This window comes from Rosa rugosa, chromosome 2, assembly GCF_958449725.1.
Source record: "Rosa rugosa chromosome 2, drRosRugo1.1, whole genome shotgun sequence".
Taxonomy (NCBI): Eukaryota; Viridiplantae; Streptophyta; class Magnoliopsida; order Rosales; family Rosaceae; genus Rosa; species Rosa rugosa.
In genome coordinates this window covers 41,888,276-41,916,080 of record NC_084821.1, presented here as the reverse complement: position 1 = coordinate 41,916,080, position 27,805 = coordinate 41,888,276, and the positions used below count along the sequence as shown (strand labels likewise).

Here is a 27,805-nt window from a genome sequence, read left to right as displayed (position 1 = left end):
ATTTTCCCAATTGCAAGATACAGAGAAAGATAAGATAAGATGAAAATGAGTTCCAGATGTTTAATTTTGGGAAAAGGCGGTTCAATGGGTACCAAAACTTTACTCTAAAGTTTAGTGTTAACGGTGTGCCATAAACCAAAAAGGGCGAGAGCAAAGCCAAGTACTATGTGCCCAATGAACGTGTCCATCGCAAGCTTTCTCCACATGATCTGAAAATGCTTAATACACAATCTCCTAATAGAGCTTATATACATGAAGCCATTGCAGTGGCACTGAATACTAAAAGCAGAAAACGTACATTCTGGTAACTTTTCAAAGCATTTGGTGCCTGATGCATGTATTTCCACACACGTAATTGCACAAGACGAGACTCAGCTATGAGTGAGACTCCAAACAATGGATATCCTATATGGAGGTGTCCCCTGATGAAGAAGATTAATGGTGTTACTGTTACTTTCACTGTCAAGGGCATTGAATGGAGTTGTTTGGATTCCAGGCTGATAAACAGAAGCTCCGTTCTTTCTTATTATAAGTTGGTTTCACTACAGGAGAAAACCCCTTTGGTGACAAACCTATTTTGTCTCCCATTCATACAAATTTGTCACCCATTGGTATGGGTGACAAAATCATTTTGTCTCTAATTTTGTCCCTAATAGTGGGTGACAGATTCTTATTAGTGACAAAAGCTAAATTTTGTCACCCAAAAATAAAGGGGACAAAATATTTTTCGTCTCCTATACGCCTATATTTTGTCACCTAAAACATTTCACAATTGGGCAGAAATTCAATAAATGGCGGGTAATGGCGGGTAATTTGAATAAGATGGCGGGATTGTTGGGAATGGGTGACAAACTGTTCGGAATGGATGACAAACTAAGTTTGTCACCCATACTTTGAATATTTTGAAATTAATTAAATTTTTATTTTCATATTTAATTGATTATATATTATTTGTGACAAAATGTCACCTTGACACCCATTCTTGGCGACATAATATCTAATTATCAATTTCATATAACAAATTTCAGCACTGAATAAAACTTAATAAAAATGTATTTAATTGCATTGAATAAATGAAAGATCGTATAACTGAGAAAGGGAGTTTTGCGTTTCTACACTTCTACATAGACAATAGCTAGCGAAATCAAGTTTTCTAGTTTAATAATATAAAACTAAAGTTCCATCAGAAAACAACATTAAGGTCCTAATAGCTAGTCTGCACCCTCTTCTTCATCCCCATAGATATTCACATCATCATCATCTCCATCATCCCCATCATCATAATCACCATCATCATCATCATCACTGGAATGATGAATAGTATACCCTTCAACAGTAGCAAGTTGCTCTTCTATGTGATTGATATGCCTCAAAAGCTTTTCCACCGTGGCTGTCAGCTCAATCACCTTTTGTTCTGTCACAGAAGCATTTGCAGATTTTTCACTCTCAGAATAACGGACGGGTTCCTTCCGTGGACCATAGCCCAGACCGCGAATGCCTCTACCCTTTGCAACCCCAATGCCATTTGCCAAGATATCCAACTGCATAGAGACGGGAACTTCTATTTCATCAAGTGAGGCAGCCCCAAGGACTTCAGCTAACTTCTCCTTTGTTTGATTCAATTCTGCTAACATTTTCTTCTACATAATTGAAGAAGAAAAAATTAACTAATTAAAAAGTGATAAAAATAAGATTACCAATTGAAAATCTTTATAACAAAAGCTAACCCCAGTTTGTTCAGCTGCTTCGTTGATCCACTGACCGTCATGATGTTGATGCATAGTGCTCCAATTCTCAACAAAAGACACATTTTTACCTTTCTGTTTGTGCCCAAAATAAAAAGTTATATGATCAGTATGCATATAGTACATGTTATAAATATTCAATTATAAGCACTAGACCTCAAACCTGCAGATTTATGCCAATAAAGACCATAAACACATGAGCAGATTAATAATTAAACAGACTGCAAGAGCAAGGGCACATGCAGATTTCAGGCTCAAGTAAGATTACGACCAAGCAGAAAACCACTCAGACAGTGAGAATATATAACTCATTAGTGATTCGTAAAAGTAAATCACAATAAAACCTAACATGACTGAAGCGTACTAACAATTAATTTTCCAACCAAAACATCAAAATAAGGACCAAGGACATGCCCCTTCTTTTTGCTGATAGTTCATGTTACAATATATTTTCAATAGGCAGTAGTAACCTCCTTAACTCTAACCATTTGGTTCAGTTGAAGTGCACCTCGCTGGATGCAATATCTAAAACTAGCCTTTCATAATTCTAGAGAAGTGACAACTTCAATGTTCAGGTTGGACCCTTAAGCTGTCTCATTTGAAACATATAGAAGAATCAATGACTGAAACCTATAGAAAAAGCAATACTAATTATTTGATCAAACAAGATATAATACTTATGAACACATAGCAGGTTCACAGCGCATTTTAAAACTCATAATTTTGCTTCTCAATATACGAGCAGTGATAAATGTACGGAGATACCCCATTTATTTAACACACTAAACTATAAGAATCGAGTTTGACATGAGGTGAAAGAAAAGTCAAATAAACAAAGAACATGGGAAGAAATTACTTAATTACCAATAAATTTGAAAGAAAAACTGCACAATCTGCAATCAATCAGTTCAGAATTCAGAGTTACCTACATGTATGTGTTTATCCTAGTTTCTGTTATTCTCAAAGAATAAATCAACATCCACACATGAAGTTAAACCAAGAGCTTAACCATCAACAAGCAAGTCACCACCAAGTCTAGTTACCAACAGATTTATTCTAATAAAGACTATAAATAATTCATTACCTTAAGTGCAGCTTCCATATGTTTTTGGTAAGGCCGTGAACCTCCACAATGATTATACTCTTTCTGATTTCGATTTGCAGCATTAACTTGACTTCGTTTCTGCAATAACAGGACATTAATGTACAGTTAATATAATAAAAGAACTTTAAACAATATCAATAAAGATGAATTCATATACCACATAGGTTTCATCTATGAACAGCTCGTCACAAAGCCACTCCCATTCATCTATTGATCTTTCACCAAAGAGCTTTTCTCCGGGTGGGTGTGCTCGAGCATATTCTAAATCATGAGCATACTTTTTAAAATGTCCATGCAACTTGGATCTCCAAGATCCAAATGCCTTGGCCATCTTCTTCTCCACAAATAGCCTCAGCTCCGGGTCGGTCCAATCAAACTCGAAATTAGTCTACAATAAAGTGAAAAAGAAGTTACTATATTAGACAAGAACTAAACAAAAAAGATATATTATATAACTCACTGTCAGAGCCTCTTTGATGTCATTCTTGGCATCCTTGGGTACTTTTCTCCACCATTTGAATTTGAGTGGAGCTAATTTGCGTGTGAATGACCCAATCTCATTAACAAACATAGCATTGGCTTGAATGGTCTCAGGGAGCTTTTGATCCTTGTCCATCTTGATTGGAATTCTCTTTTTGGTCGCACTAACAATAGCATGAGCTTTCAACCCTACTGTAATGCCACGGGTCTTCTTTACAGGTTCTGGATCTAAAGGAGGGTTAGAATTCTCATTTGGAATACACTCCTCATTGTCCATTGGGATTTGAACTCTCTTTAGTTTTGGATTGATCACACTAGGAGTTCCTAACTTATTCTTTGTAATGCCACGCGCCTTCTTCACAGGTTCATGACAGTTCTCATTTGGACTGGATTGCTCATCATCCATCGGAATTTGATTTATCTTCTTTGTGGCATTGGTTGCAGCATGAGTTCCCAACCGTAGAATATTGCCATAAGTTTTCTTCATATGTCGTCGAGATGAAACAGGCACAGAATGGCCAACTCCACCTATGATAAACAAGGAAGCTAGTTTTTTAAAAACGAAATGATCATGCACCTTCCAAGGGTTACAATATGAGATAAAAATAACTTTATTTAAAGCCAAAATCTATAATTGGTGGAGCTGGAAATTAGCACATTATTCACCTGCAAAATTGGTAATAGATTATTGTATGTCTCTAAAACATAACTACTATTGTTTCTGGATTCTTCTCAACAAGGCAATGAACTATCTATTATAATATAAAGATAGCAAGTACGGTCGAACTGAAATACTATCTATTATGTATCCTAAATATAGAGTCTTTCCAACTCTGAAAGATGCAAACTTCTCAATCCAACTATACTCTGTCCTTGAGAGATAACTACATAAACCTACAAGTTGTTTAGGCAACTACACAACCAGTTCCAGAAATTATCATTTAGGAAAAACAACTTTTATTATCATGCACATGAAACCTTGGTATTTCTGCTAGGTGCTAAAACAAATACATCTACTTATATGTTCAGACCGTACTGGTCAATTCTTTGGTTAAAAGCCATGCAAAATTCATCTGTTTTTGTTCATTCAAAATCTGAAATATGTAGCTGTCAAAAATAGAAGAAAAAAAACAGTAATTAAGGTTTCCAACCAAAAAAAGAAAGTTACTTTATCTGATCAGGATGCTGATTGCTTAATCACACAATAACCAGCATATGATAAAGGTTGAGTGTCGAACTGAGATTTTAACACAAGCCTTTATCCACCAAATGTTCCACCCTTATTAAATTTCAGATATCCTGAAGTTAACACTTACCTGCAGACCGGCTCTCCCTAGTTCGAGTGAGCAATGACTGTTGTATGGTTGGTTGAGGTTGAGGGCATGATAGAGGACGCGTTGGTGGCTGGTACGCACGCTTATTGTTTTCCTTGGTCTTGTTCAGAGTTGCTTTAAACATCCTGAGCATAAGCATTTAAGAAGAGAACATGTGAAATATTAACACACACACTGACAGAGTATCATAAGAATTTAAATAAAAGCATTCTTACACACATGGATCTTTTCATAACCCAGACCCAATTTTTTTAACATCTTATTCGCTTCATAGAATGACATAGGAATGTTATTAGGTTTAGGACAAAGCTGATTCAAAGTCTCCAACATTGTATCAAAGGACTTATTTGTCCAATGATTAAGCACCTTGCAGTGCATGAGTTTGACCATAGCTGTCAAAACACTACTATCACAACCAGGAAAAAATTCGCGTTGGGCTTCAGCAAGCAATTCGTCATACTTATCAGCTTGTAGCCTATGTACATTGGCTCCCTGATTCCCCATAGCATCTGCCATCTCACCCAATGCATCATCTGCTAATTCTACATCCTCATTCATGTCAACATCTTTAGCCCCTTGAACAATTGGGAAGGCATCATTCAAAATATTCTGAATGACAGCATTAGGTTCAAGATCATCTTGAACAATTGGAGGAGGTGGAGCATCTAATTTCTCACCATGTTTATGCCATATCTCATATGTCTCTAACATACCATCTTTGGCTAAATGCATCCGGATAACAGGTATGATTTGGTCTTTTTTATTTTGACACTTAACACACGGACATACTGTCTTGTTTTGTTCATTCACGTGTTGTGTAGCAACTTCAATGAATGATTCAATACCATCTATGTATTCCTGACGGTGTCTAATATGTCTATTACGAATCCAATTTCTATCCATCTGTATCCTGTTAAGCAACGACTAGACAACCTTAAGATAAGCACTAGACAACCAAATGAAATCACTTCCAACTTAAAATAGCTAGCAAAGAATTATAACAGTGGTGTGTGCTTGCTTCTTGATCCATGTAGCAAAATAATTCTTATTCAACTAACAAAGATGCAATTTAATGAGACTTTGTATATCCACAATCATATCATGTTTTGCTTATTATATATACATGTCTATTACATACACTACTAGTCTTAAAACCATGCATCAACAAGAGAAAAGAAAAGGGAAGAAATAATAGACTCTATGTGGAACTTTAGAGCATACCTGGACACTTTTTCAGTACTACTTAAGCAATTCTGGTTGAAGTGTGGCGATGAACACAACCTGGAAACAAATGAAGACAAAAGCAAAATAACATTCAGCTTGTTGTTAAATGAAAAAGACCAAAACCTGAAAATGAAGTGTTATTGACTCATCTGCTGCTGTGTGACAAAAGGGAAAAAAAAAAAAGACAAAAGAAAAAGGAAAAAGAAGAAGAAGATGGAGCGAGTATTAACCAATATATTATGTTACAAAAAATATATATATATATATACACACACACATATACATCTATATACTATATGTGGAGCTTTAGAGTATAACTAGACACCTTTTTTATGATACTAGAGCAATTTCCAAGTAGAAGTTTAGAGATCAACAAAACCTGAAATTAAAATAGTCAAACATCTAGTTTAAAGGTTATCCAAGTGAACCTGGAAACATCATTATAATGCTACCGACCTTTCAAAATAAGATTGAAGAAAAAGTATAAAAAGAATATACTATATGTGGAGGTTTAGAGTATAACTGGACACCTTTTTAATGATACTAGAGCAATTTCTGGGTTGAAGTCTGGAGATCAACAAAACCTGAAATTAAAATAGTCAAACATCCAGTTTAAAGGTTATCCAAATGAACCTGGAAACATTGTTATAATGCTACAGACCCTACCAAAATAAAATTGAAGAAGAAGTTAGAAGTCATCTGAGAAGCTAGAAAAAGAAAAAGTTGCAGATGTAGTAGAATAGACAACAACAAAAAGGGTTAAAGCCTTGTTTGTTAGCTGTGGAAGAGATTAAAAGTGTTTTGGTTCAAGTATAGCTTATATATAGACATGTACAGATCACATTATTCTCTTCCCATCAAAATGTATCGATGTACCTATGTAAATACATCATGAACTTATACATGTATAAGTAGGTATGAGTATCTGGTATAATTTTTTTGCAAAGAATTATAACAGTGACGTGTGTGTGCTTGCCTCTTGATCCATATTACCAAAATAATCCTTATTCAACCAACAAATATGCAATTTAACAAACACTTTATACATCCAAAATCATATAATGTCTTTCCTTATTTTTCTATTATATACATGTCCATTACCATCGTGTTTCAAGAGTGGTCTTAGCTCACATAAACCATAGAAAAATAAAAAATGAGAGAGGAAGATATTAATAGACTACGTGGAACTTTAGAGCATACCTCGACACCTTTTGTGTAATACTAAAGCAACTTTGGATTGAAGTGAGCTCAACAAAACCTAAAAACAAATCAAGACAAAAGCTAAATAAAATTTCAGCTTATCAAGGCCAAAAGATATGGTCTGTAGAAAATTAGTAAAGATATAAGTGAGCTGTGATTAAAGGTTGTTAACGCTTTCTCACACAACAAAAATATATCAGATGCCAAAAGAAATGTGAACATAGTATGTTCACTTGGGGCTAAGCAACAGCAAATCAATCATACACTTAAAATAAGTTAGAGGTATAAAAGAACGAACTTTGAACAATAAGATCAAAACACAACAACCCAAACAAAAAAAAAATGATTAAGAAAACATTCCTATGTGGTGAACATACTATAGAATTCATATATTCAAAATGGAGTTTAAGAAAACATTCCTATTATGTGGTGAACATACTATAGAATTCATATATAAGTATCACAATGGAGTTTCAAAAAAGGGCAACAGCTTTGAAAAGCATATGATTATCCACATTATGGATCAAATTCCATAAGAGAAAAGAATTCTATCAAAAACATTAGGCATACAAAATATCCATACTCAACTGCTATAAGCACCCTACCCATCGCTGTTACCACATTCAGTTCTCAACTGGTAGTGTTAAAATCCCAAGCCCCCTACCCCCAAATATATTAAAGTTAAATGTGCTCTCCCTTCAGAAGGACATCGTACTGCTATATTCAAACAACAAAGAAAACAATATGCTACTTGTTTCGCGATGATCATGAACTAATAACCATATCAAACATACAAAAATATTTGATCCATTTAATCAAATCTCATCAAAATTGACAAAAATTGATTCTTCAAAGTTAGCCAAACAGTAGATAAAGCATAAGCTTAATTAGTCCCAGATACAAAAACAAACCGTTTAAATTTGTAATAAGTCCAATTTCTCTATTGGTTATGAATTAAGATTAACTGTCAAATAGAATTCAAAGACAGCAAATTGATTTCTAAATCAGTAATAAAACATGGATCTGTTGGACCTCCAAATGTTTTTTTATTTTATTTTTAAAGAAGCGGTGTAAGGACTAACTCCAATAATCACCAAATTCATACGCTGCAGGTCTTTCTCTATTTCAATTCTTCTATATAAATCAGTTGCCAAAGATTAGCATAACTCAGAAAATCAAATCAAGAATGAGTATCAGTATACACTTCTTAAGCACATGGTCGCGGTTGTGAAGATCTATACATTGCAGCACAGAATTTAGACAGACAAACATAGATGGAGTCATCAAGTTACAGATTCATTTGTAGTCAATGTATTTTAATGGAAACTGAACAAAACAAAGGTGCAGTAAGCTTCAAAGCTTCTATGAATTGGGTGAGAAAACAAAAACAAAAACCCAATTAATATAAAACCAAAATCGGAGAGATGATATCATAAAAAATTAACAACACTAAAATTGAAAAGTCAACAGAAATCAAGAATTCATATCTCAAACAATTTTTTTTTTTTTTAAGATGAGAGAAGATAGGCATTCCATATCATAAACAATGCAACACATTATGAGAACACAGAAATATCTTCCTTTTGCTGGAAAAAAACAAAAAACATAGTTTTCATAGATCTGCAAGCTCCCTTTGAGAAGGGATCCTGCAGCTTTAAATCTTCTTCACTTCTTATCACTATTACAAACCCCCGCAAACTAAAATACCATTTGAATAAAGGTTCATTGCACAGATATACGGTTGATAAACCTCCCTGTTAGCAACAGATGAAACAAAAAACACAGGTCTTGCCATCAGAGACAGCTACTGCTAAAGCATCATGTTTAATTCTTAATTATCCATTGTTTTCTTACCAGTATAAGAACCCATCGTCTCAACAATGGATAATTGAGAACCAATGGATAAGAAAACACAATTACAATTGAAAATTGAGAATACCCATTGAAACAAATCAAATTATAAAAAGAAAAGAAGAGAAAAATTAAAACTTTACCTGATCGATTGAAAACCCAAGATGAAGGAGTTTGGTGCTCGTAATTTAGGATGATTTTGAGACTGGGCTGCTGGGGTAGAGAAGTGAAAAGAAGAGATTAGAGAGATGATGATGTAGTAGTTTGAGGTTTGAGGAGATGAAGTAGTTATCGATCGAAGGTGGAGTTCATGTTGCTGGCAGTTTGAGGTTTGAGGTTGTGTAGGGAAACTATGAATTTCACGGTGGATAGGATGAAAGAAAGAAAAAAAAAAGGTATTTATACCTCATCCTCTTTTTCTTAATACTACGCCGTTTTGGAAATTTTAAGCCTTAGTGTTTTTTCCTCTCAATTAAAATTTTGATTTCCCGCTGGCGGAATGAAGGCCAACTGCCTAAATTATAAAAAGAATAGGAGGCAAAATTATATTTTGTCTCTAATAAAAAGTTGAGACAAAAAGATTTTGTCTCCTCTGTCTATTATTTTGTCACGCAAACATTAATGCAAATTTAATTTAAGATGACAATTTATAGGTGACAAACTAAAAAATTGTGCCACCCATAATAGTTATTAGTGACGCAAATGACTTGTGTCACCTATACTTTTGTCTCTAAAGGGGTTTTCCCTTGTAGTGTTTTCTTTTGAAGCATGTAGACTATCACCTTGGAATTTAGGAATTAAAGGTCCTGAATCTTCAACAGTGTAAAGACTATAGGAGTGCAAGTAGTGGAGAGTGAAGCTAGCGGTTTCAACATATGAGTGTGGCAAATAAGATGTTCCCACTTGTTCAAGATATTTAATTATCTCGTGGACTTATTCAACAAAACAATAGTATAATGATGGTAAAAGTCGTAAGATTCCTGGTATATTACCTGGGCACGAAATGAGTGTACCAAAGATGATTGATTTATGAGTCCAAATCACAAAAAGCTGAACTTCTTAGCACCTGAAAAAAAACAAAAATATTTAAAGATTGAGAGCATTATCGTTGAAAAAGTCAGGACAATTAAGAAAGCTGAACTAAAATTACTTTATTGAGTTCATTTTTAATAATCTTAAAGCTTGCATACATCGTCTATCCTAGTTCTTTTTATTGTTGGAAATGTTAGGATTCCCCTGTTTTTTAATCTGGAGGCAATGAGAAATCATGATTATCATTGAAATAGTTTAATTTGTTTCAAGTTATAACTTGATTCAGTCAATTTAAAGTAGTCTGACAAGAGTCATATACTCATCGCAATTAATCCAGTTTATATTCTTTTTGAAGCAGTTAATGTGTTATTAGAGTTGGAACTGAAAGGAAACAAGTGACAAAATAAGCCTGCTCTAAAGTATGTATCAAGATCTATAAAAGCTATTGAACTACAATTAAATAGCAAAAACACATTTGCTGCAGAAAATGGCAGATTCTCCAGCTGTAATTAACTTGGTAACATTACTGTCTTTATGGAGATTGCCTTATTTTCATCAATTCCAATCATGTCAAAACTCAAGAATAATGTGTGTACATGGTGTAGCTCAGTGTCAAAAAGGAAATAAAGAACTACACAGAAGAGGTTACATGCATAATCTTATAGTAAGACGTTCTGCATAAACCCAATCACTTCATTCTGAATCAAGTTCAACAATACTATTGAATGCGATAGGTACCTAAGCTGAGCTCATCAGGTCATCTTCAAACCAAAAGAATCTTCCAGAACCAGAATTTGGGTTCGAGAATGTAATACCCTGGAAAATCCAAATTAAATTCCGTGGATTTTTAGAAATGATTTCACGATAGTAGGAGCGAGTACGAAGCTTGGAGAAGTTGTGGAATTAGTTCGAACGGTTTTATTTTCGAAAACGAACGTTTTTAGGGGGTCAACAAAGTTGACTTTTTATACGTTCAAAATTTGGGAAAACTTCCTTCATGAAAGTTGTAGAGCTCGTCGATACGAGTTCGTGGACATGTAGAACGCAATATTCGGAGTTCGTATGATTAAGTTATGAATATTTGAAAATTGGGAATTTTCTATAAATAGGAAAAATATCTGATTTTTCATTTAAGGACGAAACATTTTCATTTTTGCTGAACAGTCCCCCAGCTCTCTCCGTTCTCTCTCTTCTTTCGACCGTCAGACCCAACGGGTCTTAGCCGACCCGACCCGGATTTTCCTTCCTCCTCCGGCGTCCTCCGGCCACGACCCGGACACCATGGTGATCGCCGCTCCAAGCCCGGCCTCCCTCCGGTGTCGCCTTGCCCCGCCGCTGCCCCCAGATGGAGATCGAAGAAGCCAGCCAAGAGGAATCCGACCCGACCGGAATTCCATTTTTCCGGCGTTGCATGGGCCGATCGTTCCCATTTTCGTGATCTCCTCCTCCCCCTGATCATCCCCATATAGGCCTTGCTTGACGATTTGGAGTGTGGAGTGAAAGATCACGAGTTGAAGATTTCGACGTCCCTGATTCAATCTGGAATCTGATCAGACGCACGAGATTAATCCAACTTCAACGCTTGATCTAGGACGATCTAGGCCGAACCAGGCTTAGCTCCAGGTATGAAAGTCGACCACCCTTTCATTTTGAACCAGTTTGTAGTTGGTCACTTTGCCATCTGAGGTGGTTGACCGGCGTTGACCGCCGCGTTGACCGCCCACTGACCACCGCTTGTGGCGGCGCATCAGACCATATTTCGAGTTTTCATTATCTAGGCGATGATCTATGCATCCATACGAGCGTTTTGATATATAACATGGTCATGTTAGAAAAAGTTGATAAATAGTGGATTTACGTTTTGACGTTACTATTTAACGTTTTTACGTTTATCTTCGGTTTACGATCTGTGAAGATCTGACCATCGGTTTTGCTTCAATTTTGGATATGTTGATCGTATGACTGTCCCGGTGACCTTGTGAGGTCATGGGCGAAGATCCGACCGTTGGATCTTCGTATAATTGAGAAATAGTGATTCGGAAGGCGATTCGTGAGAATCTGACCGTCGGATTTTCATATAATTTTGTGGAGATGTTAGTAAAGGCGATTCAGGAAGATCTGACCGTTGGATCTTCGTGATAATTTTGGAGGATGATCCTAAAGGCGATCCGTGAGGATCCGACCGTTGGATCATCATTAAATTCAGATCCGACCGTTGGATCATCGTTTAATTTGAATCTGAGCGTTGGATCGTCGTTTAATTACATATTTGAGTTGTTGGCTAAGTCAAGATCATTATTGGACTAGGTGATTGACGGTTTGAGTTGGTGGACGATTGTGGATCGTATTTTGAGCTGAATTGAAGACGCAGCGGGATTATCGAGGTGAGTAAACCTCACGTGGTTCATATTACGAACCCAATATATTTAATTGCTTTATTTTGCAATCATATGAACTATTGTTGGTGTATTAGACATTCCTGTGTGAATGTCTGTATATATATTATTACGTGAAATAATATGTATTGTTGGAGTTGTGTTGAGTTTATTGTTGAGAAACAATATATTGTGAGAGGTATTGAGTTTATTGTTGAGAAACAATATATTGTGAGAGGTGTTGAGTTTTATTGTTGAGGAACAATAAATTGTTGTGATCTGTGGAGATCACTAGGTCACGAGGTGACCATGGCATCTATTAGTGAATCACGCTCTCGTACCGGGCTGGTGGTTATTAATAGTATTAAATCGTAATCACGTCTGTGGCCGGACGAGTGGTTACGTTCAGTTAGAGCTCTAGTCTGTCTGCCAAATGTGGAGTGACCTTATGAGTGAAATTGAGAGTAACTCATAAGTGTCAATATATATATGGTAACCTTATGAGGGAAATTGAGAGTAACTCATAAGGGTCTATATATATATATGAGTCTGTCTACCAAATGTTGGGAAATCTTATGAGCGAATTTGAGAGTAACTCATAAGTGTCTATATATATATATGAGAGTGAGGGATCTTATGAGCTAAATTGAGAGTAACTCATAAGTGTCTACATATATATATGAGAGTGAGTGATCTTATGAGCTAAATTGAGAGTAACTCATAAGTGTCTATATATATATATGAGAGTGAGAAAGTAACGTGGGTTTGTGGTAGTCTTGAAATCTAATAAATCAACAGTTCTTTCTTGTTTACTCATACTGGCTGTAAAAAGCTTACCGGGTTTTGTGTTGTTGCAACTCCCGGTACACTATTCAAATTGTGTAGCGGGTAATCCTACAGGACAGGAGAACCAGGACGGTGATCGTGCGGTTAGAGCAATTGTTAGAGTTTTACAACAATTGTAAGTTGTGAGGTGTGTTATGCTCATTTGAGCTTTATAATATATTGTGAGAGTGAATTGTAATAATGAACTCGAAGTTTCGAGATTTGGTTTTTTTGTAATTGTAATTATTCAGGTTTCGGATTTGAATTTATCATTCAAAATCCGGGGCGTGACAGAGAACACCCCTATCATTAGAAGTACAATACACGGAGAGAGAGACTTCATGAATCGCCCTTTCTGAGAAATTCCTCAACATTCTCAATTCACTCAATCGGAGAGTAATATGTGCTGTCATCGGGAGTAATCCCTCTGCTCACCATTTCTTTAAGGAGCTCTTAAGTAAGATCACCTTCCTGGTTTTTGCGTAGACCTTTTATAAGAGCATTGTACGTTAGAAGTGTAGGATTGAAACCTATACTCAACATCTCGTCTCGAACTTTGAAGGCATCATTCATATCACCTCGTTTACTATGTCCACTAATGAGGGTGTTGTAACTAATGTAATCAGGCTTAATTCCCTTCGCTTCATCTGATCCAGAAGTTTCGAGCTTCCTCAACTTTCCTTGCCCTGCAGCGCCCTTGCATTAGGGTATTGTAAGTCACTTCATCTGGATGAACCTTCATTTTATCGATCTCCCTCAAAAGCAAAAATGCACGCTCCATATTCCCATTAGCACAATGATCATCAATCAAGGCATTGAACATCACAAGATCTGGTAGAACACCCTTATGCAGTATCTTCTCAAACAAGTCATCTGCCTCATTCATTCTCTTCCTTTTACTCAAAACATAAATAAGTGATGCATAAGTTTCCTTAGTGGGCTCTATCCCTTTACTCAACATTTCATCGCGAAAGATATATAAACGCTTTCTTTGCATTCCCAGACCTGCAATAGCCATTAATGAGGATATTATACGTAATGGCATCAGGAACCATTTCCTTCTCTTCCACATCTCTAACCATACAATCAGCTTCACTCACTCTACCTTCCATAAACAATTCATGTATCAACAAATTGTAAGTTGACACCGTCGGCATTATACCCTTCGATCTTCACCATCTCATCTCTATAACTGAAAGCCTTGTCCCTTATTGCAATAACCATCAATCAAGGTGTTATAAGTAACAGCACTCGGAAGCAGCCCAATTTCCAGCATTTTATCAAAAAGATCACAAGCTTCATCAAGTCTTCTCTCCTTACACATCCCACTAATAAGCAATCCATACGTACGTGTAAGAATCCGGCTGAACTCCTCTAAAAATCATCTGAGCCCCTCCAACTCTGCCTCTCAAACAAAACCCATGAATGGTAGTATTATAAGTAATAACAGTAGGCTTAATCCCCAAAATCTCCATAAACCCATGAAACTCCTTTGCCTTCTTTGCACAACACATTAATCGTGATGTTAAAAGTACAAACACTGGACTCCCAAGCCCTCTCGGTTAGATTCAATTTCGAAAACAAACTCAACAATTCATTACAAGTCTTAGTCTTAGGCATAACATTTCCACTCGTCACCAAGTTAAAGCACTCAAAAGCGTCATCAGCCCTCTTCAATTCACAGCAAGCACTTACCAGCAGCAAGTCCAAAACGACGCCGCTCAAATCGGAGCAATGCCGCTGCCGAGGAGTTGCTTCAGGGAGGGGTTTGGGGAAGGTAGGGCAGCGAGAATGGCGACGGCGAGGGGGATTTCGAGGCTGGGAAAGTCGAAGTGAGATGTGAATTGAATCGATGGACAAGGTGAGGGGTTTTGTGGAGATGGAAGAGGAGGGAAGGTTGGGCGGAAGATGTTGGATGACAAGTTTGGATGGAGTTGAGAAGCGACTAGTGGTGGGTGATGGGTGGAGCGTCTGGTTGGTTGGGTGCGGGAAGAGAGAGATTTTGGGTTGTGACTTGTGATCGAGGAAAAGCCACTGAGTGTAGTAATAAATAAATTTTAACCTGAAATCCTAAGGTATGAAATGAAGCCATTCAACAATAGAAAGTGAGGCCGCATCAAAGTGTGTCATGAAACAAGTTCAATAGTCCTATCAGTCATATTCATTGGGAAGCCATTGTTAATCTGGAAAGCCTGTACTATTCCATCATCTATTGTGCCTGGTTGCATTAGCACTTTCTAATAATCATTTCTCTGGTCAAGTCCCAGAATTTTCCAATACCTCTTCATAGTTACTTCGGAACCTTCTTTTGGGAAACAACAATTTGGATGGAGAAATACCAACATCTATCTTTAATCTTAAAGGGCTTATGTTTCTTGATCTTGCTTCAAACAACTTCAGTGGCTTCCCTTTTAGTGGCCCTTGGCAGCCTAGAACTCTTTCATTTCTTGATCTTTCCCACAATAGCTTGTTGTTTGATTACAATGGTACCAGTTTCCCCTTCCTTCAGGTTGAAAAATTGCTATTGGCTTCTAAAAATTTGAGAGGACTCCCAAATTTCTTAAAAAATCAATCCGGACTTTGGAAACTAGACCTTTCGGGAAACCAGATTCAAGGCCAGATACCTAATTGGATTTGGAAGCTCAATTCTCTTGGACTCCTAAATAACTCCATTTAACTTGAGAACCTCTTCCTCCTAGAATTCAGATGATCACTTGAAAGGATTTTATCTGGTAACCATACAAGGCATAATGAAGTATGTTGCCAAGACTTGGTACAAATCATAACTCTGTTACTTCAGAAATTGCAGTCAGAGAAATGCGGGGTTACTGTGACACCAATGCATCTTTGGTGTTCCCAAGTATAGGAGTCTGCTCTCTTTGCATTTCATGCGAAACCGAAAAACTAATATCATCTAATCCTCTATTAAAAAAATGCACTTAGAACAATCATTTTCACTCATACTTGTACAAATACATATGTGTTTAAGCACACCTAGATTGTGTGTCTGGCCAAGTTGCTAGTAGTCCTTCATTTTCAAATCAGGACCCATTTGAGAAGGAATATTTGGATGATTTGGAAATTATACCACCAAAAATAGAAAAAATAATAGTTTGGGTCTCAAGGTGCATGTCACGCACTAAGAAGGACAAAGAAATTACGTAATGAAAGAGCTAAACCAGGATTGACGAGTGTATCAAGTGTTAGGGATGATTAATGTACGTGATGCAATTATTAGCTTGTGGAAATTTGATATTCGATTTAACCAAATTTACGTAATTAAGTGAAGAGATGAGTTTTTTTTTTTTTTTTTTTTCAGTTCAAGTGAATTTCATTGATAGAACGGCACATACAAACGGTTCATAAGGACACTCGGTACCATTCACTGTTATAAATTTTGCTCAATTATGCAAAGAGCTTGCTAAAAACTAAACTCAAACTAAGCTTACTCAAAGTACTTTGACTTGAACCTCCCTTTGCCAATGCATGCAATTGTGGTGCACCAGAAGGTTCAAATATTTAGTGTAACATATAGAAAAAATTTAGTGTGCAAGCTAAAAACCAAACATAGATTGCACAACAAGTGCTTATGAGTTGGAAACGCAAAGAGTATTGCAACATGGGGAATATATGTATAATATGTAAGAGGACTTTAGGAGGATAGGGTGTTGCACTAGAGTAGTTGCATTATGGTGGATTATCACTCACAACTGATCCCACAAATAATCTCACACATGTTTGTTTGCCCACATCGCCCCATTTATAAAAATTTCTCTAATAATGCAAGTTAGAATCACCCCAAACAGTACATGGGTTTGGAACATGGGGGATATGTGTATAATAACCACTAAGTGCTCCTCTATAGTGTCACTATACCCATGATGCCTGCATTGGTCATGTTCGCTATTTGATTCAGGCTTCACACGTCCACAACTGTCTGCACGGACTAGCTGCAGCTTTTGTATGGCTCTCCAGAGGCTCTTCTTAGGGATGGCGTCCCTATGTTGCTTGCCAACTAAGCAATTTGCACACACCTTAGCAGGGGCTTTGAGTGAAGGTAGTCCCTTGACCATTTTCTTGTAATGCAAGGTCCTCAATCCCTTAAAACTTAGGTGACCAAAGCGGCAGTGCCACAGATGAGTATCATTCTCACCAGTTGCTTGGAAGCATGCTGATTCTTTTGAAGTCATAGAGGCCAACAACACAAACATCCTATTAGCCGACATTGCAGTTTGCATAATTAAGCCTTTTGAAGGATGAAACAACTTGCAAAAACCATGTTGAATAAGTATGGCTAAGCCCTTCTCCTGTAACTGTCCTATGCTCAACAAGTTGTTCTTTAGCTCCTGGATATAGAACACCTCACTAACCACTTGAGTCACTCCACCAACATTGAGTCTAATATTCCCTCTCCCCATCACAGCCATTCTAGAATTACTCCCTAGTTTTACAGACTGTCTAAACCTTTCATCCAAATCTGAAAACCAAAGCTTATTACCAGAGTCCAGAAACCATACCACCTTTCTCTTTGAGTTATGAAGATCCACATATGACATGAGGAGCATTTCCTCTTCTTCATCTAGCTCTGCGTAGTTGGCACCTCTCTCCCAATTAGGGCATTCATATTGGAAATGCCCTAATTTATGGCACTTATTGCACTAGATGATGGCCCTGTTGAGTGGTTGCCTGCCTTGGCCTCTTCCTCTACTCCACGAGCTCTTCCTCTACCTCTATAGCCTCCACGAGCTCTTCCTCTACCTCCAACTCTGTCATCCACCCTTGCTCCAAACCTTTCTCCACTTGTGACCTTTAGAGCATGTTCTTCTTCCTTGTGACCTCTCATTCTTTGCTCATGCACTAGTAAGCTGCTCTGTAGCTCATCAATAGTCATTGTTGCAAGGTCGTTTGATTCTTCTATCGAACACACCACGTAGTCAAATCTTGGTGTCATTGATCTCAAGATCTTCTTTACGATCACAATCTGCTCCATTCTCTCACCATGTGCTTTCATTTTATTTGCAATGGTGAGAGTCCTTGCAAAGTACTCATTGACACTCTCTCCATCCTTCATTCCAAGAACCTCAAACTCTATCCAAAGGGCCTGCAACTGAGCACGTTTCACCTTGGTGGATCCTTGGTATTTCTGCTTCATTGAATCCCATATGCTCGATCTTTGCAGATTCCTTGTTGAAAATTGTTTCCACGATCGTCCAATCAATAGCTTGGAATAGGTAGTTCTTTACCTTTAAATATTTCAATCTTTGATCTTCTGTTGCCTTCTTTTGTGCCTCTGTTGACTCCACCCCATCTGCAGCTGCTGGTATATCCCATTTTCAATCAAACTCCAATACTCTTTAGAACGGAGAAAGTTCTCCATCACTTATCTGAGAGGCACAAATTTATTGTAGTGACCCCATAAGTTCCGGCCTAACTTATAATAAACTCAATGTGGCATAATCTTCAAATTTGTCTATGGGCTCATTGGACTTGGGTTTCACATGGCTTAGATTACCCATTTGTTGTGGGATTGGATGTATTGGGTCGCTATGGCCCATGGTATCGTTTAAATTTTGTTTAGGTCGCAAAAATTAGAGCCTTAGTTGAAACCATTTTATGTCTGCTTCGAGGTTTCTAGGTTTTTGTTAGAATAATAGTGCATGGACTTTCTAAAAGGTGGGTGTACTGGGGGCATTCTGGATTTTTATTTTACTAGGATAGGAGTTTAGGAGGCTCTGAGGAACGATTTTTTCTGTCGACACCATATGGGTGTTTCGTTTTTGTACTGCTTGCTGAACTTAAGAAACGGGCTAACCTTCTTTGAAAAAATTAAAAAAAAATTTAAAAAAAAAAATCTTAGAAAGTGATAAAGTAATGTAAGCTTTCTATTCAAAATCAATTGGCAATTGATGGAGTTGAGCCAATCCTTATAAATCATTAAATCCATATATATGTAATGTCCCCATTTTTTCATGTGAGATTCATACTCTTAACAAAAATTAATTTGTGAAACACTTCAATGTTTTGCAATTAATTGAAGTTTTCATTTCCATTCCTTTAGTTTGATCTCAGTTTAGTCACGAGGCAAACATAAAATGTTACCACACATATCGAACCTTGTTGGGCAACGGTATCAATTTATTACTAATGTGTAACACTAGTTTTTCAATTTTATACAAAGGTGGCAAGAGATTCTAATTAATTCACAAAAATTGTTCATGCATGTCTTGCAACGTACAATATTACCAAGCTTATCACGACAGATTGACCCATGCCATTCTTAATCATGGGCAGGTCAAATCGAGCTGAGTTTCTGCCTGCCCAAATTGGATGAGCTGCCCATTTTATATCAAAGACATTTACTACATGACGGGACATATACCAGCCTCTCCTAGAATTTACATTTAAACAAATAAAGAGATTAATATATTCGAAAGAGTTTTTTTTTTTTTTTTTTGAATTTAAGATAGAGGATTAGGCGATATTAGCACCTCATTAGCGGTCTTTGTGCAGAGCGCCTACTCTTTTCGTCAAGAGTAAGGGACCACTACACCCGAAAACCCATCGTCCGTCCCTCTATTTAAGTTTATTGAAAAAAAAAAAAAAAAGTACAATGAGGGAGAGGGGGACATAAACCAAAACCCCTCCCTAAAACAAAAAAGAACAACCCGAAACAAAAACTTGGGAGCTACTAAGGACACCCAAAAATAAGAACTAACAAAAAACAGTCTTTTGGAAGCCAAAAAGCAACAAACCAGAAACCAATGACAGAATCCGGTGCTTCTGCAAAGGTGACTTCAATTACTGAAATGCATAGCAAACCAAGTTGCTTTATCAACTCCATGTCCCACCAAGTCAAGGCACTGATGATACATAATTAAATAGCCAAACAAATAGTAGCCATAGACCCCATTGACCAGCTCATATGAAGGAGCCAATAAGTCAAGCCAAGATACACCACCCGTAGCAAAGTAGAGTCCCAAACTGAGCCAAAAATAGAGCAGCAGCTTTCAAAGTAACAAGATGCACTTGTGACTTTTGAATACACTAAGGGCAACTCCAACAATAGGTTCTATTTGGGGGTGCTATTCTCATTTTAGCACCCCTTATTGCACTATTCATATATGACTTAATTCTCATCTCCAACAATGAGGTGCAATATGGGGGTGTTATTTCACTATTCTTGATTAAAATATAATATGAGTATAATGTTGATGAATATTATATTAAAAGTATGTTAATATAGTTAAATAAGGTAAAAAATTAATTTTAATTTTATCATAATATTTAAAAATTGTTCTTTTCATTTAATTAATTTTTTTATTAAATGAATGGAGGATATTTGGTGTGAAGGAATGAATGAAAAATTGTAAAGGAGATGGAAGATATTTGGTGTGAGGAAATAGAAAAGAATGAGTTGGTATTTATAGAATTTCCCACAATTTACTATTCCAACGAGTATATTTTTTTTCCCTCAATTTTCTGGTAATTTTTTAATTTTTTTTGGAACAAAATAGAAATAATAACCCATGATTTAATAAAAGCCATTGATCACATTTTTTTTCTCAAATCTGAGTCATCAGATTAAATAGGACCAATTTGAGTAAAAGCAAATAATAACCTATTTGCTGGGCCCCATAAATAGTATCCGAGTCTTGATCTTGGAAAAGTCTCAAATATGAGACTTGGGATGAACCCAAATCCTATAATTTTAGGACCAACTCTCCCTAAAAAACATTGTTGGAGATGAAAAGTCCTATAATTCAACAAAATCTGGTTTTGAACCCTATTGTTGGAGTTGCTCTAAAAGCACTCCCATGCAACATGAAAGTACCAAAGAGTCTCAATTAATTTTTTTTCCCCATATTTCTCTCTCTGTTTCCCCCATTCTTTTTTGTTGTCGACTTCTCCACTGGACTTGAAAATGTTCTGACCACGTACAATTCGTGGGCTGCACTTTTTGTGCTTTTACATATATTCTTTTTTTTTTTTGGTCTGATACATATATTTTCTTATTCAAAAGTAGAATTTTTCTTCGCGTCTAAAATGAGAAAGAAATATGTTATGGCCTTTGCTTGTGCAAATTAAAAGTTAACATTCTTAATACACTTTTGCTTCTTGTGTGTTTGAAGATTATATCTCTTAGAGAAGTATTATAAATATGGCAGTGTTTCTTCGTACAATTTGCCTTCTATCATTCTATGTATAGTTCTATATAGCACATACATTTTCACACTAAAAGAGTCTGTTATCTTCTTCCATTAATATGGCAGGCCCCTTTTCTTGCTGAATGATCCTGCAACTTGTCTGATTTTCAGGTACATGTTTATCTTCCCTTTTCTATTTCAACTTTTAAGCCGGGCAATTTGTCTATTTATGGTATGATGAACAGATTAATGAGATTTTATTACTTAAATTTAACGTGCATAAAGGCATGCATCGCCTTAACCTTAATGGGCAAGTTCATTATTGTATATATAGAATGCTTTAATTAATGTGTTAAGATTATGAATTTGGTATCCGGTCATTCATCGAAGAGGGGTGGCAAAGATCAGAACCTTATATGTAGGGCTTTGATTTTTGGACATGTAATTCTAGTCTTAAACAACTACTTATGCACATAGTTAGTAAAAAAGGGGACGTGTATAGTACGTGAAAAATATGTACGTGTATTATTCGGATATTTTATCAAATAGTTCGTTAAAAAGTTCGGCAAAATATTTTCAATTAATTAAATAATTAAATTTTTTAATTAAAAATATTAATTTATATTCATTTTTGTTCAATAATATGTGTCAAATATGGAAAAAAAACGTAAAAATCGTGTATAGTACATGTATAATACTTTTGGCTTCAAAAGTACGAGAAATTTAACAAGTCCCTTAAAAAAATATGAAGTACATAAATATTTTTGAAAAAAACATAAGTACGTGTTTTATTCGCGTATAATACGAAAAATTACTAACTAGGCTTATGCATGTAAACTCTTAATTTTATGCAAAGTTTCATACGAAGTCTACGTATAAATATATATAGCGGTGTTGTTGTTAATACACCTTAAAGCACTATTCACACACCCTGCCCATTTTCTATTCTTTAAATTCATATTTATTATTAGTAAAATTTCTTAACTAACCATCTTTTGCAATTTTCTATCTTATTCTCGAATACAAATTCAACCGATCTTCACATTAAAATTCCTCAAATCCAAAAGACATGCAATGCTATCACACTTGTTCATTTTTGTTTTTGGTCAATCACTCGTTCATTTTTTATTCTACCCTAATCCTTTTGCTTCAACAAAATTCGATCAATTATTTTCTAGATCTAATCTCATAATTGGACCTCCTCAACCGATCTTCACACCAAAATCCATCAAATCCATAAAACATGCAATGCTATCGCACTTGTTCATTTTTACTTTTGGTCAATCAATCCGTTCATTTTTTATTCTACCATAATTCTTTTGCTTAAAAACATTCAATTATTTTCTAAATCTAATCTCATAATTGGACCCCCCCCCCCCCCCCCCCCCCCAAAAAAAAAAAAAATTTGGCACTCCAAAATAATTGTTCCAATTTTGTTGAAGCAAAAGAATTATGGTAGAACAAAAAATGAACAAGTAATTGACCAAAAGCAAAAAAGAACAAGTGCGATAGCATAACATGTCTTCTGGATTTGAGTGATTTTGGAGTGAAGATCAGTTTTGTATTAGAGAATGGGAAAGAAAATTGCAAAAGATGGTTAGTTAAAACATTTTACCAATAATAAATATGAATTTAAAGAATAAAAAATGGGAATGGTACTGTGTGAATAAAAATTTAAGATGTGTTAATAATAATACCTTATATATATACATACATGTGTGTGTGTATTTTAACAATACCTTATATATATATATATACAGATCCAATCCAGAGCGGAGCTCCGCTTTGAAATTAACGTGTGAAGTTCGAGTTTTGCGCCACTTTTTGGTCGCATATCCACATCTCGACCGTTCAGTTTTTAGGTACTAGTGTATAGATCATCTCTGCAAATTTTCAGCCAAATTGATGATCGTTAAGGTATCTAACTCGCTTAAACCAATGGACGGACTGAATCTGTCAACCTGAACCGTACTAGCTTTAAGGCAGTTATCAATGCCTTAACGATCATCATTTTGGCTGAAAATTTGCAGAGACGATCTATACATTAGTACCTAAAAACTGAACGGTCGAGATGTGGATATGCGACCGAAAAGTGACCCAAAACTTGAACTTCACACGTTAATTTTCAAAGCGGAGCTCTGCTCTGGATAGGATCTGTATATATATATATATATATATACATACATACACATATGTGTGTGTGTGTATATTTATGGATTATCCAAAATATCCTTTAGTCTAAAAAATGAAAGGAGATGTTGTCGTAAAATCCTGATGCATTAGAAGATGTTGTCATAAAATAAAAGGAGCAGAAATTACTATGTGCTAGTTTTGTCATAGTTCTTAGGCTCGCTTTTCTTAAATAAGTGAGCACTGGTTGTCTAATGGGTGGTGCTAGCATACCACGTCCTAAACTTGTCCTTGGTATGGCAAGGGAAGGTATGTATCCGTGCCATTCTGGCTTGAGCATGAATGAAATTGATGATTGAGTTCAAAAAAAAAAAAAAAAAAAAAGGAGCAGAAATTTGATTAAGTAAGTGACAATTATAAAGAGACTTTATTCACAATTCACACGTGCATCGGATGTATATAGGCTAAAATATGTTAGATCAAATTGTATTCATTTTTCTAACTTTTTGACTAAAACTTTAGTGTTTCAATTTTTTTATTGAAAAAAGAAAGAAAGTAAATTGTACATTACTCGATCAAGTGGTACAATTCAAATTAGTTAGCATGGTATTTAAAAGATTACAAAAAATGTAAGTCAAATGGTACATTTAAACAAAAAAAAAAAATCATAGCCCACCCCACCCTTACATTTTTTTTTTATTAAAAAAAAACCCCACCCCATTCCCACCCTTGATGGGGCTCGAACTCTTGACCTCTTATATATGAGACCAAAACCTTATCACCCCACCAAACACACACACCCACCCCACCCTTACATATGTCAGTGAGAACCGAACCCATGACTTTTTGGAATTATAACTTACCAACAAAAATTACAGAAAATGTTAGTCAAGTGATATAGTAGATTTTTTCCCTTCATATTTTTACACACACAGACACATATATCAAGTAGGATTATACATATCAATCCATTGTCTAAACTACAAAGTAGTATGTCATTAATAATATTAGAAATAAGTCCTTATTTTCAAAACTTTTTATGTCTGCTTTAGTAATGTTGGCTTCATTGTTGTTATTGTCATGTTAGAAATGTATATTCTTTAATAGTCTATGCTAACTCTTTGATGTAATATTGAAGTATCCATGGTGAAGTTGATTCATCTGAGTAAAAAATAAAAAATAGTCTTTGTTGAGTTCTTATTTTCAAAACTTCTCTTGTCCGCTTTAGTCATGTTGGCTTCATTATTGTTCGTTGTCATGTTGAAGTTAGTAAATTTGTTAATAGTCTTTGCTGAGTCTTTGACGTAATATTGAAATATTTTAGATGAAATTGATTAATTTGACAAAAAAATATAAAATAAATTTTTTTAATCTAAAACATTTTGGCTTTTAAATTTTTCATCAATGGCCTAGGTGGTACAATCCTTATAAGTTCGGTATGAGTCTATGAGATATAAAAATATGGTATATGCATTTACTATTTATAATTTTCAAATGTTAACTTTTGTTACTCTTTGTCCAAAAAAAAATGTTAACTTTTGTTACTCAATATATTTAATAGTTTACTAGTTTGTAATGTGCCTTGTTGACTATAGTGATACCAACCATATTTTTCTCCTCTAAATTAAAAACTTAAAAGCTAAAAATCTAACCTCCATTCTAAAATATATACGTACCTGTATATATATATATATATATATATATATCTCTTTTTTAATGAAATTCTGTGTGATTCTTTTTTATCAAAAGACCAAATACTGTTAAATACGGATTGTACATCATGATCAATCATATTAACATAATTCAAATTAGGGACCACACTTATGAGAATTTTTATTCGAATAGAAACAGTCCAAATGAGCCCTAATTTAAACTTTTTATTTTCACGTAATTTTATATATATATATATATATATATATATATATATATATATATATATATATACTATTATTAAGAGAAGAGAGCTTATCAACCAAAACAGAAATATTTTACCAAATTATCCCTCAAATATTAAAAAACCTTTGAACTGAAATATTCGAGAAGGACAAAAAGGCCAATTCACAAAATAAAAGAAAATATAAAGAAATTTAACAAAAAAAGTGGAGCAGTTTTCTCCACATTTTTTGAAATAACTGCCTATGTAGTTATCCACACCCATAGGGTGTGTTTGACATCTAGTATATATATATATATATATATATATATATATATATATATATATATATATATATATAGTGATATCTTTTTTTTTTTTTTGAAAAGATAGTGATATCTTATTTGGATGTCATCAATCTCAGTAAAATTTTTACATTTGACAAAAAAAAAAATCAAAATTTATATATGTCACTGTAAATAAAAATTAGAAAACCTTGGATGAATTCCTTATAAATTATGTTAACTCAAGAAAACTTATTTTTCAGCATAATATGAGCAACTTAGATCAGATGGGTAGCAGTGATATAGAAAAGGGTAAAGCGGATGAAAGCGTTTCAATTCATCAAGACCGGAGAGGTATGACAATTGAACAATGGAAACACACCTTCAATTCTGAGCTTTTGGAGGCCAAATCATCACCTGTGCCTGTTTCATGTTGCATCTTCAAAGTTCCTGAGGTGCTACGAAGACAAGAAAAGGAGGCATACGAACCTGACGTAGTCTCAATCGGTCCCTTTCACCGAGGTGTTGATAAATTTCAACTCGTGGAAACTGTGAAAAAATGGTATTTAAACTGTCTCTTCTTGCCCCAGCGCCAGCGCCAGACAGTATTGAACATGGATAGCTTGATTGAAAGCATCAAGGGACAGGAAATACGCGCCCGGGGTTATTATTCAGACCCATGCTATCATCTTGACCAAAATGACTTCATAGAGATGCTCATACTCGATGGTTATTTCTTAATAGAATTATTTCGGAAGGCACCTTTTGAGCATGCAAATCGACAAGATAAAGACGACCCTATCTTCAACATGCCTTGTATGCTCGAATACCTGTACCATGATCTTCTGTTGCTAGAAAATCAGCTACCTTGGTTTGTGCTCGAGTCTATCTATAACCTAATTGAGGGTGGTAGCCCTATAGCACCCCTCAGTAAAGTAGTAATAGACTTCTTCAAAAATTCAGTGGCTGAACCTAAAATTTTTAGCTATCCCGATCCCAATTCTCAGGTTGAGATTCTTCACATACTTGATCTGATAAGAACTTCCCTCGTTCAGGGCCATCTGGAACATGCATACCGAAAGAAGACCCCCGCATCAAAGTTGGTAAACCACTTGCCACAGAGGATACCTAGTGCTGCTGCTCTTTCAGAGGCGGGAGTTAAATTTAGAGAGGGCCCCTCAGGTTGCATATTGAACATAACGTTTGAAGATGGCATTTTCACCATTCCTCCTCTGGCTATCGATGAAAGGACAGGTCCTATGTTCAGGAACCTTATGGCCTACGAACAGTGTTATTGGAGTTGCAAGCACAGGATAACATCCTACGCGGTTTTGATGGATAACCTCATCGATACGAACAAGGATGTGGATCTTCTATGTGAAAAACATATACTAGCCAACTGGTTGAGTGCCGATGATGCTTCGAAGTTCTTCAACGATCTATACAATGACACCACAGTCATTGACTATGTCTACGAGGGAGTTTGCGATGAAGTGCATTCATATCGCAAAGTACCATGGCACAAATGGAGAAAGAAATTGAAACGTGATTATTTTGAAACACCATGGTCTACTATCTCTTTTATTGCAGCTTTTGTCCTCCTGGTCCTTACCTTCTTGCAGACCATATACACACTCCAACCATACTATCATCCCCGCTCATGAATAATGTTGGATGTCAGCTATATGTTTCATTCTATTATGTTGTTTCCCTTTCATTTTCTTTCAAGCTTACAAAATAAAGCTTGGCCATGGGATTTGTAAATTATTTTATGTTGATACATTATATAATTGTTTTTTTTTAATACATTATCTATTTTTTTAATAAAAAATCAGGCTTGGCCATTGGATATGTAATATATTTTGATGTTGATACATTATTGTTGTAGAGAAACTGAAATTGAGAGGAATTTGCTGTGTATTCTCATTGATAATAGGGGCCTCTTTATATAGAGGATTACAATGCATAGAATCTCAATCATACAAGGAAAGTAATCGTACATTGAATAGGAATCTAGATCCTTCTAATTTAACCCTATTACCACTAGGTCAAGTAACCTAGAGTTTGGGCCAAACACAAATTAGGGTTTACTTGAACACTCCCCCTTGTGCTGCCCAAACGCAGTGCTTCTCTCGTTGCCTCGTTAAAAACCTTGCCGAGTAACAAAAACCCAGTGGGACAAAAATAACCTCGGTCGAAGGGG

General features: G+C 35.6%; 2 protein-coding genes and 1 pseudogene across 3 annotated transcripts; 1 reads left to right on the top strand and 2 right to left on the bottom strand.

Annotated features, from left to right (window-relative positions):
• Positions 1–1,047: 1,047 nt before the first annotated feature.
• On the bottom strand, positions 1,048–9,220 carry LOC133733983 (uncharacterized). 2 transcript variants are annotated; one of them, XM_062161648.1, is made up of 10 exons: positions 9,083–9,220; positions 7,089–7,146; positions 6,419–6,472; positions 5,886–5,945; positions 4,647–4,789; positions 3,311–3,858; positions 3,008–3,238; positions 2,830–2,928; positions 1,728–1,820; positions 1,048–1,640 (listed from the first exon to the last, which is right to left on the bottom strand). In XM_062161648.1, exons 5-10 carry the CDS (start codon positions 4,786–4,788, stop codon positions 1,212–1,214), a joined length of 1,542 nt encoding a protein of 513 aa, XP_062017632.1. In that variant the 5' UTR covers position 4,789; positions 5,886–5,945; positions 6,419–6,472; positions 7,089–7,146; positions 9,083–9,220; the 3' UTR covers positions 1,048–1,211. The 2 variants fall into 2 exon arrangements, with proteins under 2 accessions (XP_062017632.1, XP_062017633.1); XM_062161649.1 differs by lacking the exons at positions 4,647–4,789; positions 5,886–5,945; positions 6,419–6,472 and having other exon boundaries at positions 1,049–1,640.
• A 4,251-nt stretch (positions 9,221–13,471) lies between these two features.
• Positions 13,472–18,323, bottom strand: LOC133730776 (pentatricopeptide repeat-containing protein At2g15630, mitochondrial-like; annotated as a pseudogene).
• Positions 18,324–21,366: 3,043 nt separating this feature from the next.
• LOC133733984 (UPF0481 protein At3g47200-like) lies at positions 21,367–27,467 on the top strand. Its single transcript, XM_062161650.1, has 2 exons — positions 21,367–21,486; positions 25,866–27,467. Exon 2 carries the CDS (start codon positions 25,872–25,874, stop codon positions 27,264–27,266), a length of 1,395 nt encoding a protein of 464 aa, XP_062017634.1. The 5' UTR covers positions 21,367–21,486; positions 25,866–25,871; the 3' UTR covers positions 27,267–27,467.
• Positions 27,468–27,805: the final 338 nt, after the last annotated feature.